The sequence below is a fragment of the Astyanax mexicanus genome, chromosome 16 (assembly GCF_023375975.1).
Source record: "Astyanax mexicanus isolate ESR-SI-001 chromosome 16, AstMex3_surface, whole genome shotgun sequence".
NCBI classification, from domain to species: Eukaryota; Metazoa; Chordata; class Actinopteri; order Characiformes; family Acestrorhamphidae; genus Astyanax; species Astyanax mexicanus.
Window position 1 is genome coordinate 14976280 of NC_064423.1, and position 12974 is coordinate 14989253.

Here is a 12974-nt window from a genome sequence, read left to right on the forward strand (position 1 = left end):
AATTTTGTAATTTGTTTGTCAAGACCCTTCTGAATCAGGAAATGTAGAGAATGATTGACTATTTATCACCAACATCCATACACACATTGTAAACTTTAAATATAACTGGCGCTTTTTTTCTTTTTTTTTTTTTTACATTTTCTTCTGCATTTGATGTTTTCAAATGGAACCTAAATAATGGAAATGAAAGTGTTGAAGTGAATTATTGTTTACTGTCTATGATTACACTGCATTTGACATTTAATAATAAAACATTAAAATATATTTTGTTTGCATTTGTGAGTTCTTACAAAAAGGAACAGATTGTAATCACATTAAATCGTATTAAACCGAAACGAATCATATCGTGACATAATTTGAGGTATCAAACATTATCGTATAGCTGACTAAAATAATCGTATCGTAACGTATCGTAATGAATCTTGTGATTTACACCCCTAGATAATCCTGGCAAAAAATCCACCTGCAGAAAGTGGTAAACCTGCAAATAGATAGCTTACAGTTGTTGTTACATTGTTTGGTTTTTAATGGTTTTTAATGATTTTATCATCAATTTATAGAAGTGTTTCATAAAATTGTTTGATGAAATGGTTTCATAAGTATTTGTATAGGGTGATTTAAAAGGCTGTTTTATTTGTTTATCTATTTGTTAACTGGAAAGAAAAATAAAACAATAATATGCAATATGTGGTTGCTACAATAATTCAGGCTTAAAAACAACAATACTGTTAGTAATCCAAATTAATCAGATCACGTTACTCACTTGAAGTAATGTAACTGATTACGTTACAAATTACATTTTGAGTGATGTAATCAGTAATCTGTAAGGGATTACATTTTAAAAGTAACCTTCCCAACACTGTCTGTGGGCAGCACAGAACACTGGTAAAGTTACTGTGGTCTAAATCGTCTGATGTTGAAAGTCAAATTCAAGGGCAAATTAACTATTTAATAAATGTTTAAAATGTAAAATAATTTAATAAAACTTTCCTTATGTTACAACAGCTGGTTGATTTCTTATTTTGGGATTTTTTTTTTTTTGTAATTTGGAGCACCTACCATCATAATGTAAAGTAGTCACTTTTTAATTAACAATTTATTTATTGAGACTTCATGGTCTGCTAAGACTCCGTACTTAACCATTTCAGTTTGGTGCTGTGGCCTGCTTTTGCTACTTTTTTTGTATTACTTTTTGTCCTGTAATATATGGCACCAAGACATTAGCAGCAGATCCTTATATCCTGTAAGTTCTGGAAACTGAAGGAAATTAGACAGTGAATACATCCTGTTTGTTCAATCCAAACAATAAGGATTTTCACTCTAAAGCTGATAGAATGATTAGGTTTGTAAAAGCAGAAACAACAAAACCAGTTAACATTATAATAATGATCTTTATTAATGCTTATTTTTTGCTTTGCTGTTTCAATCCACTTTAAACTGGTACTCACATTCTAATCTGGAAAACACTACACACTTCTCTCCACATGATAAAGTCTCTGCGGGGCATCGTCTTCAGTACACAAATGACTTCAGAAAGTGAAAATATATGGATGTTTCCAAGCATAACAGTTTAATCTGTAACAACATCAACAGGGAACTGGAATCGGGTAGATCAGTTTAAAATGTAGTCCCATAGGTCAGTCAGTCTGGTCTGCAAAGAAATGCAGACTGGTATGTTCAGGTATAATCATTTACATCAGCTGTGAGCAGTGAGTTTCAACTCTTAAGGTGAAGAGAAAATCAAACAGCGTTTTAAAAACCAGCTGTGCTCAGAACAGAATGGGAAGATGTTCCTTTCATGGTTAAACTGAACATCGTTTTCCTCCTTTTTCTAGTTTTAAAGCATCAAAAGCTGGAATAGAAGCAATAGAATGCACATCACTAAATAACAGCTTAAATCTCCCGTTTAAGTTTCTGATACATTGACTGTTGAAAACATGGACGGTGCAGTATTATGAAGTATGATGTGAACAAAACAGCCTATTTTCTATTTAATGTTTCTTCTTTAAACTGCCTTTCCATCTCAGGAGTCAGTAGTTTGTTTCCCTGTGCTACTTCAGGCACATCTTTTGTTTTCTCAACAAAAAAAAGAAATTGTTTTCTCAGTTTTTAAAACCTTATTCTGTTATATCTTAAGAAGGCGGGGTAACACTAAGGAGCTAAATAATAGATCTCATTGGCTTGGCTGCTGTCAAACTATCAGACAGCTAGCTAATTAATCATACTGTTATTGATCATGTGGTGTTGTGCTGTTGGCTACATTAACATATAATCTGTGTAAAGTTTGAAGTATGAAATCTGATGTCCAATTTAATGTAATTAGCTGATAGGCAGTAAGCTAATGATATTGTAGACTAAAACTAACTGGCCAGAGTACTTAATACTTACACAGTACTGGACATAAATCCTCTTGCCCGTCTCAGACATTTGTGGGAGAAGAGAAGGGTGCGCACCAAATGAGTTGTGAGATGTAAATGGAGCCACAGCGTCAATGCAATGTACAGTCATTGATCAGATACATTTGCTACTGTAACGTGGCTAAACTTTGGCTAAACACAATAATACCTTTACAGAAAGACATGTTTTCCTGGATTGACTGCTCTTTTGTTATTTTTAGTTTAAAAAACAAAAACAAAAAAATAAAAACATTTTTTTCCCAACAAACTATAAAGGGACTAAACATAAGACCCAATATACATGAGGATTAATGTGGAAGTCTTCAGATATGACTAAAAAAAGGACAAAAAAGTAAACCACAAGGAAAGCACAAGGATCAGCCATAACATTAAAACCATGGTCTCAAAACAGCTCTGACCCTATAAAGCATGGACTCCACAAGATCTCTGAGAGTGGCGTGTTGCACCAAGAATATTGTTAGCAGAAGATCCTTTAAGTCCTGTAATAAGCTATGAGGTAAGACCTTCTTGAGCATCAATGACCTTGATGCAAGCCTAATTAAAAGATAATCTTTAATAGGTACTGATCACTGCATACCAAGAGCATGTCATAGCATCTCTTTTCAAGGTGTATCTTTTCATGTTGCTCTGGAACCAGTTCAGAAAATGTTATTTATTAATCAATGATTAATAGTCATTCACAAGGTTTTAATGTTATGGCTGATCGGAGTAAAGTTTGTTAGCACGTCTCATTCACATGAGAGTCACGAGAGTCTCAGGAATGTTTTATTGACACTTTTTTTTGGCTTTTCTCTCTGCTTGAGCTCATAGACCTTGCATAGAGAAAGCACTGGATACACAGTCAGTAAAATTTCCCACTTTATCAATTAATACTTAATACTAAAACATTAATGCTGAAGATATACTTGTGGGAAAATGAACATTTCAACAGCAGCAGATGAGACCTTGTTTTTGATAGCCCTCATTCAGTGGTTCAGTGAGTTCCTAGGGCAGCAGGTGTTTTCACCCTAATGAGAGCTGAGTGTGAGGCCCCGTGGGCCCTGACACACCTGACAAACCTACTATTACAAGTGACTGAGAGTCTGCTCTGAGCCATAGTTTTTTGTAGTTCATATTTTTTGCAACACTAGTTGTTGGCTTTGTCAGTAACTGACTGTGTAGAATGAGGTTGGAGAATTCTCTCAGTTGACAGATGAGGATCACAAGTAGGCAAAACAAACAAAGCAATTAAGATAGTTAAATCATCAGTGTCCAAACTAGACTAGATTTAGGCCCAATCCCATTTCACCCCTTGACCCTACCACTTACCTCTCTGTTTTGCATGTTTACAATTAAGGGTAAGGTGTCTTGTTAGGATCAAGACAGTAGCGATCAAGGAGTAGCGAAAGTGTTAGGTCTACATAGTTTAATAGTAATAGTTTAACCACTCGTCTCAGTAGCCACATGGCTAACTTGCCAATTCCACCTTAAATGGTACAACAGATGGCAGAGCCTGCAGCATTTATGTGGAATTTGGGAGAAAAAAAAAATATATATATATATATGTGCACACACACACTAGGTGTTATCCCAGTTTCATCCTATTTTGAAACCTTGAAATCAAGGAGTGGGGGTACAAAAGAAAAATAGGACTGGGCTTCAATCTGTCCCAAAGTTTTGCTGTGTTCTTGTATGTATTTTCACTCCATCATTTAATTACTTTGCTTATTGTTAAAATCACGATTATGTTACATAATTTATAAATAACGACTTTATATAAACTTAATATATTGATTTGTTTATACAGTGGATTTCAATGAACTTTAAATATAGTTAAACACACAAATAAATAAATAATAAACAATACAAATTCAAAACAAGAGCATCATTGGGAAACAAGAAGTGACACACATCAATTTATCTAGATTACCTTTTTTTCATAAGTTAGGATGCCAAAGTCTCAATTGAATTGAATCATCACCCAGCCCTCATCAACAAGCTAGATAAACATGATACAGAGGTGGTAATAAAGTAAGTCTGCAACTGGGATATGATGCATATTTGCACAATTCTGACCTTAATGAGTGTTTGCTACACAAAAGGCCAGTTCTGCATTTCATTTACCTCAGGAAGTGGGATGTTGAAGCTGAAAACTACATTAAACCCAACTAAATTCAGTTAAACCTTCCAATTCTATTACACTATATTAAAACATTTCCAAAAAACAGTTCATCAAGACTTTGACAAGCATTTTCTGATGTTTTGTGGAATTTCTAACCAGACTATTTGCCACGTAGGCATTTTTAATATTGTCCCAGTTTAGCATTTTTGCACTCTCCAAGGTAAGCGATTCCAGTGGATAAATAAACAATATTAAATTTGAACACCACGAGGCACAAATGAACAAATGTGTAACTGTATAATTCTATTGCTTTTACTACTGTTACTGTGCATTGCAGCCATCCTGGATTCTAAACTCTGAATTCTAAAAGTAATTGACTTTTGGGTGTTCCAGTTGAAACTTCTTGCTTTTGACATCTGTGTTTAAATGGAATAACAAACAAAAAATGCACATTTCATATATTAAATTGTCCAAAACTGATAGATTGCGGTGCTGCATGCTTTTTTTTCAGTTCTGTTTTCTGCACTATACAGGTGCATCCAAATAGGGCTTCATTGTCATGACAAAAAATGGGCTAGAGTTTACCACAATGGTCTGAGGTACCACTACATAGAAAAAAGCCTAAATGGTGTGAATAGGCCTTAATATGCAAAGCAAATATGAATTCATATTATTGAAGCTTCATTTGAATTGATGGATTGAAATGCTAGCCTTTGCCTGGGACAGACTGTAAGTTCCTGGGTCTTTAAAAAAAAAAAAAAAAGAGAGAGAGAATCAGACTCTGGCCACCTTCTAATTTAGGAGTTAAACAATGTGTCCAAATATTTGTGGACACCCCTCCTGATGAATGCATCCAGCTACTTAAAGTAACTTGCATCCATAGGTGACTCAGATATGCAAATGCACACACATAGCTTGTCTAGTCCCTGTAGAAATGTACTGGCAATATAATAGGACTCTCTAGACCAGATCAACCTGAAATTTAGTAAATCGCCCTGACTTTACGCTGTGCGCAGCAGTGTTCTCTGGAATGATGGTGCTCCACCCAGTACTTTTAGGGTAAGCTAGGGAGTTGGGGATGAGGTGGCCTGGTGATCGTCCAACATCCTGACCTCACTAATGCTCTTGTTGCTGAAAGCCATCATATTCTCACAGCAATGCTTCAAAATCTAGTAATAGCCTTGCCTGGACAGTAGAGACAGCTACTATTTTTTAAACCCTTGATTTTGGAAAAAAACAATAAATGAGCAGGCATCCCGATACTTTTATCCATATAATGTTGCAGGATTTTCAAGTGCAACTATTCACAGATGTTAAGATAGTTCAGTGTTGTGGTGTGTCAGGGCCCAGTAAAAGCCAGCAGTTTCCAGGGGCTTTCCCAGCAGGAATGGTGTATCTGTATCAAACCTCCTTTAATTCAGATACAAATATTTCAGGCTCCTGCTGCCCACTACACACTGTAACACAACAGTACTAAGGTCCAGGAGTGGCCCCCTGCAAGCTGGTCAGCTCTAATTGTCTGTATCGTATCAACTTCTTGTCAGACGTCCGTGCTGATGGTGTGTGTGTTGTAGTAGAAGTCCGGCAGAGTGTGTGAGCTCAGCGAAGTGCTGTGTGTGGAGGGCAGTGTGAGGGACAGCGATGGGCTCTCGTGCTGACCAGGCATGTATCCGATGCGCTCGGTTCCGTTGCGCGTCTCGTCCGTGGCACGGATGTAGTAGGACGAACCGTAGGGTGAGCAGGTGGGGCAGAAGCTGCGGGCGGACAGGGACAGGGGTGCAACGCCTGCCCCGTCCAGCCTGGGAGGACTGCAGGAGTCACAGGCCAGCTGAGCCTGAGAGCAGGAGGAGGAGTCTGGATCAGATCCATTCTTCTTACAGCAGTAATACTATAGAGAGAGAAAATAAATAGAGACAGATAAAAAGAGAGAAAGAGATCAAAACTGACCAAATGTGGCCGGGAAATTTTTCAAGCCATAAGCTGCAGTAGAGGGTTAAAAAAAAGGAAGAGAGTCTAGTAAAGGTTTGGGACTTGAAAAACCACAGTGATATCTGTTATTCACAAATGGACATGAATACAAATAACATGGAACACTGGTGAACGTCCTACAAAAATTACTCCAAAAGGGCATGGACAACTCATCCAGGAAGTCCTAAAAGAACCCAGAACAATATCTAAAATCAAATGAGAAAGGCAAAAACTGACTGTAGGAAAGTCTTCACTTGACTTTATTCATGTTTCTGTTCATTCAGAAAAATATGAATATCCTATATAGCATATGTATATATCTGATATTTATCAGACATTTTTCAGACATTTATGTATTTTATTATGCATTTTATCTTTCAATCAACTGTACACAAACAATAAAAGAAAATGTGTCTTCTTTATTTAGCTAACTGTTGTTTACATAGACTGAACATCTTTTTTAAATAAAGGTTAGATACCAATTATTTCAAAAAAGCAAATATCTGCAAATATATTTCTGATATCAACGTGCATCCCTAAAGTCAGTTTTAAATGACACTTATTATTCTACTTAAACTGTAATGTTATCCTTTCTAGTAATCTCTCTATTTTAAAATAAGTAAGTCGCTTTGGACAAAAGCATCTGCCTAATGTAATGTAATGTAATGTAAAATGCAACTGTAATCAAATCACTAAATATATCAGTGTAACTGTAAAGGAATACAGGTACTTGCTGTTTTTGTATTCTGATTACTTGTAATTACTACATGTAATCCGCTACTGTCTGGTTAATATATCAAATACATTTAGCCAAGAAAATGTTGTTTCTTTTGAGCTCACCTGGAGTCGGCAGTAGCAGAGCACCACAATGATACACAGCAGTATCACCGTTGCGAGTATTCCTCCAGTTATGACGACAGTTCCCGCTGTCATTCGACCAGCTCTCCATCAAACCCTGCCAACAAACAGACACAGGTGCACAAGCTCAGATCACACACATGTACAGTACCACTGGAATGAGAAGCTGAGTATAAAGTTAATGGGTTAAATCATGGGTTTATGAAAAGTGTTTTTATTGGCTGTGCGTGGTTGTCACTCATTGTTGTCTGAGTCTGAGACTTTCCTGTTGATTGGATTTTTGAGGCAGGAGAAGAGTGTGTGGGGGAGAGGGGGCAGGAGGTAAACTCAGAATTATCGTATAGAGATATAATATAAAACATGTTATATTTTGTATTTTATCGCAGAGTCAAGATATTGAACCCCGGCTGCGGACTGATAAGCCCAAGAGAAGAAACGAGGGAGGTTCTCCCTCAGAAAGTTTACTTCTGACTGAAGTTCTGCTGCGGTTAGCCTACTGCTCTGCTAGCGTTATCCCAACTGGCTCAAGGTGCTTATTACTGCACGCGGTAGGTGCGGCACGGTACGCTGAACTCCAATAGGATTTAATAGTTTCTAGCGGGGTAGAGCGCGTTTAGCGCGTTTTCCCGCCCATAACCACGCCTCTACTCCGCTACCGCTTACCGCGGTCAAAGCTCAACATGGTTCAACTTTGACCTCGCAACAGAAAACGCGTGACTCACGCGCCCAGGTTAAAACTGTGGCTATAGGCTTGTTCGACTTAACCCGGCGCTGCGCAGTCCGATCGCCGCCTGGCTCGGTATGGTGCATGCTGGTTAGTTTTTTTGTCCGACTTGCGTCTGCGCCTTCATCACGTGACGATGACTTCCGGCGTTATAGTATGGCAAGCCAACTAAGCCAAAACGTGTGGGAAAGAAACGCCTCCACGCGTAAAAATATGACGTGTCCACACGTAAAAAAATCACGTGTTGACAGATAAAGACGTTATCTTTTTACGTGTACAGACGTAATCTTTTTACGTGTGGAGGCGTAAATTTATGCCGTCTGTACATCACGTGCTTTTTTTCACCTGTACAGACGTGGATATATTACGTGTACAGACGTAAAAAATTAACGTCTTGGGATTTACTGTCCATCTCAAAAAGCCGCAGTTGCAATATGCAGCCTGTAGATGGCAACATTTACTGAGCTGTAGAAGCAGTCTTAATATGCCTGTACAACACCTCATATCTGCTAGGACAGATTAAAATGTGGATAAACAAGTATTTTTAATGCCACAGTGCCCTACTCAGGGAACATAACATTCCCTACATTAACACACAAGAAATATAACTATTATTGCTAGGTGTAAGACAGATCCCACAGGGAAAGTCATATTAAGTCAAGTCGTATTATAGCGGCACAATTAACACTAAAGCAAGGCTGTTATTAAAAATGTTAGGTCAAAAAAAAAAAAAAAAAATGAACTACAATCAATATAAACACAATATTTCAGTCCTAACTGTCCACACTTAAAGTCTTAACTTTTAAAATGTTATACTTTTAAATTGTAATTTTGCTTTTTTAAGCCCTAGTAAACAACATTCGGTGTTCAGCCACTGAATTTAGTAAATTTAGAGTCACAATTTCTCTGTATCTTTTATTAGTTTCTTTTACATTTTTATTGTCCTAAAGCAAATCAAAATGACAAAATAACCATAGATTATTGTGCAGATGACTAGTACTACAAAAACTAATAATAATAATAATAATAATAATAATAATAATAATAATAATAACAATAATATGACTAATATATATACTATGAATTGCATTTTAATAAAATAGACATCCAAAGTATACAATACAAATAATGCTATATTAAAATATAGCTTTTTAAATTTTGCAGAGCCATGATTGCACTGACCTAAAGGCAGGGTAAACACTATGGATATAAAATGGCGGGGGTTACATCATGTGAAATAGGGGGTACATCATAGACACATGATTACAACGTTTCAGTTATGTGGACCTTGCGTGCAGAGTGTGTATGAGTATGTATGGGGCTATGTCACGGTACGTAGACACTGCGTTGTAACCCACGTAAGCGTCTTATGAATATGGAATACAATACGTTGCATGACATCATGTGTTGTCAGGCTGCCTTATTACAATGCAAATGTATGCATAGGCGCGTTTACCGATTGGATGTTAGATGCCAAAACGTGTATACACGAACAGTTTTACCGCCTGTACACGTGATTTTTTTACGTGTGGACACGTCATATTTTTACGCGTGGAGGCGTTTCTTTCCCACACGTTTTGGCTTAGTTGGCTTGCCATATTATAGTCCCGCGAGTGAAATCTGCCTGCAGCCGTCTGACCCAGGCGCTGCAGTTGCTTCCCACCAACTGCGGGAGCCTAGAGCCGCCCTGATGACGACAGAGCTTAATCCCCATTGGTTAGAAGATCCACCGACACCTATCACGTGTAAATCTTTTTATTTTAAAATATATATCTCCTCTAAAACCCCTTAAAAACACAGTATTTACACTGTCATATCTACTAGCAAGACAGTTAATTTTCATGCAGTATTCAAAAATATTTATTTGTTCATAATCTGCATTTTATATCATAATAAAGCTCAACTGCTATCATTTTTACTGTTTTATAAAGCGCCCTGAACTGCTCTTATTAATTATCTTTAAACCTACATAACTATTATACTGAAATCTACTTTTCTTTTCTTCTATTGTTTTTGTGTTGTGAAATGCGCTAAACAATTAAAGCTGTGTAAATGAGCATGATGTATTTATTTCCAAGAACAAAGGACAGAAAAGCTGGTCTGCAAATAAAAATTTAATCCCATTATTTATTTAGTACTACACAATACATCTGTAACATGACAGTATGTTTTGTGAATATTTATAACAAGTTTTTATCTCAATTTAATAACACTCATGTTATCTCTGTTTCACTTTTGCGATTTTATTCACACCAGAAGTAAACAAACAGCGCATTCATCGCGAGATCCTGTGTTGTTCACGTGGGCTGCAGGTGGAGACTGTCCGACCTGATTTCTCCGCTCCTCCACCCCGCCCACCTGCACGCGGCTGCTCTCGCTGACCAGCAAGGCGAGGCGCAGCCGCATCTCGAACAAGCCTAAAGGTGCTTGCACACTGCACGCGGTAGGTGCGGCGCGGTACGCTGACCCCCATAGGATTCAATAGTGTCTAGAGCGGTAGAGCGGTGCGTCGCTGCCGCGGAGCAGAGCGGAAAGCGGCGCGTTTCCCCGCCCATAACCACGCCTCCACCGCGCTACCGCTTACCGCGGGCAAAGTTCAACATGGTTCAACTTTGACCTCGCGGCAAGCGGTACCTCGGCAGAAAACGCATGACGTGAACTCACGCGACTAGAGAGAAACTGTAGTCCAAACAACAATAAACGTGCGCGAGAGACTAATAATAGCGATTAGTGAATCCCCTCAGCTGTACATCACTTCCCTACACTCATATAGAGATAACAGGAGGAAGAGAAGAATCAGAGCTTTGTTCTGAGGCTGAGAAACATATACAGATCCACAGAGGCTGTAGAGACTCAAAACTACAAAACACCGCTCACAGAGGTGATGGGTTTTAGAAAACTCCGCCTATTATCAGCAGGAGACGCTTGGCGTCAGCAGCAGCGCAACGCACCCGCAACTGACCAGCGTAGAGCAGAGCGGCAGCACAGCGGAATGCCGCGCGGCATACCGCGTTCAGTGTGCAAGCACCTTTATGTCTTAGTTCAGGGGCTGCATCCTTTGAAGGATGGCCGATGTGTGTATAAGTATTATTTATTTTATATATGTAGTATCATGTTGTTATATATTTTTAGTTTATAGATATATAAATAAATATATTTATTTACATAAACTAAATAATACTTTATTCTAATTTATTCTCTTTTTTCCAACTTCATTGCAAACGCCCTTTTATTTGTTTATGTTCAGTTCCACCCAATTACATTTAAAACATTTAAGTATTTGCACAGTTAATTAACCTGGACTTAATTAATTTGGTATTTTGTGGTCTGAAGCAAAACTAGACCAAAATATCGGTCTCATTTCTCAGCTCTGACTTTGGTTGTGGCGGGTAAAATCTCAAACAAGAAACAGGAATACTCCGTAGGGTAGACTGTCCCATTTCAGTAGAGCCGCTACAGCCTTCCCATCCTTCAAAGGACACACCTTCGTAGATCGCGTCCTTCGAAGGATGCAGCCCCTGAATTGAGACATAGCCTGTTTTCCAACCAACAATAAACACGAGAGAGTGACTAATATTAATGATTGGAGAATACCCTCAGCTGCGCATCACTTTCCTACACTCATATAGAGATAACAGGAGGAAGAGCAGAATCAGAGCTTAAAGGTGCTTACACACTGCACGCGGTAGGTTCGGTGCGGTACGCTGACCCCCATAGGATTAAATTATTTTTCCATCGGTAGGGCGTACGCTGTTAATTTCAGGTTTTGTGAGGATTATCTTTTAAACAGCGTAAATATAACGGGCAGATAAATTACTTCATGATCAGCTCAGAGCTTCACTAACTTTAATTCAGAGCTCAGTTCAGTGTGTTCATTGAGTATTAAACACGGCTCAATCCCTCTCACCTGTGTGTTTTTAGGCGACCTTTGCCGGCGCATGATAATGATGAGGGAGTGTCCGAATTCACTCCTGTTTTACCCCTACTTAGTGAACTAAATAGTGTCTCCCTACATATAGCAACACTAATGAGGGAGTAGGGAGACATTTCGGTCACAGCCACGGTTCAACTTTGACCTCGTGGCAAGCGGTACCGCGCCAGAAAACGCATGACGTGATTCAAGCGATCTGAGAAATTCAATTGTTTCTCAAGCGGTAGAGCGGAGCGTCGCTGCTACGGAGCAGAGCGGAGTGCGGAGCGTTTACCCGCCCATAACCGCGCCTCTACAATTGAAACTCTTTTTTCCAATGACAGTGAGTCCATGTAACAGATTTATTTTTAAAACAAAACAAACCAAAAAAACCCCGCGAGAAATAATTAAAAAGTATAGGTCAGCGCATGCGTATTGACATTATAGGAAGCATGTATCGATCAGTAGCATAACTCGACAGAACACCGGATATCTTGGCTTGCCGTGTGGGGGCGTGTCCATGATGTTTTGAATCCAAATGAAGCAACAGAAATAAATAATTTTATTTTATGATCGATTAGACTGTTAGACCTTTCAGTCAGATCCTGGATCCAAAAGAAATCCGTAGCTTTGCTTTGCGATTTTAGCCTAACATTACTGGCACAACTCCAGTAGCTACTTTACCCCCGTCACCAAGGAGACCAGCACCGGCGTTGGGACGCGGTTGACGTCAAGGTTGTAAACAGCTTAACCCATTGCAGAGCTGCCGCCGGTAACCGAGCAGAGCCCGCGAATATTATTGTATTATTATATTATTAATAACTAATAATCAAATGTAAATACCGATATTATTAACTGTGATGTAGAGGAGATCAGCGGAGCTACAGACCCCAGATCAGCGCACACCAGCTCGAGCTCTCTACTCTAAAGGTAGATACTCAGCGCTAGCTGGGTTACCAGGTTAACCAGCCAAGAGTTAATATCACACATTAACGA

At 38.6% G+C, this 12974-nt stretch overlaps 1 protein-coding gene across 1 annotated transcript in view; it reads right to left on the bottom strand.

Moving 5' to 3' along the window:
- Positions 1-1371: 1371 nt before the first annotated feature.
- Positions 1372-12974, bottom strand: part of fam163ab (family with sequence similarity 163 member Ab) — a 33239-nt gene continuing 21636 nt past the window's right edge. Inside the window, exons 2-3 of the mRNA XM_007240068.4 lie at positions 7327-7441; positions 1372-6406 (exon numbers count right to left, since the gene is read on the bottom strand). Coding sequence (XP_007240130.1) covers positions 6059-6406; positions 7327-7419 — 441 coding nt within the window. The 5' untranslated portion in view covers positions 7420-7441 and the 3' untranslated portion in view covers positions 1372-6058. The remainder of the gene's footprint in view (positions 6407-7326; positions 7442-12974) is intronic.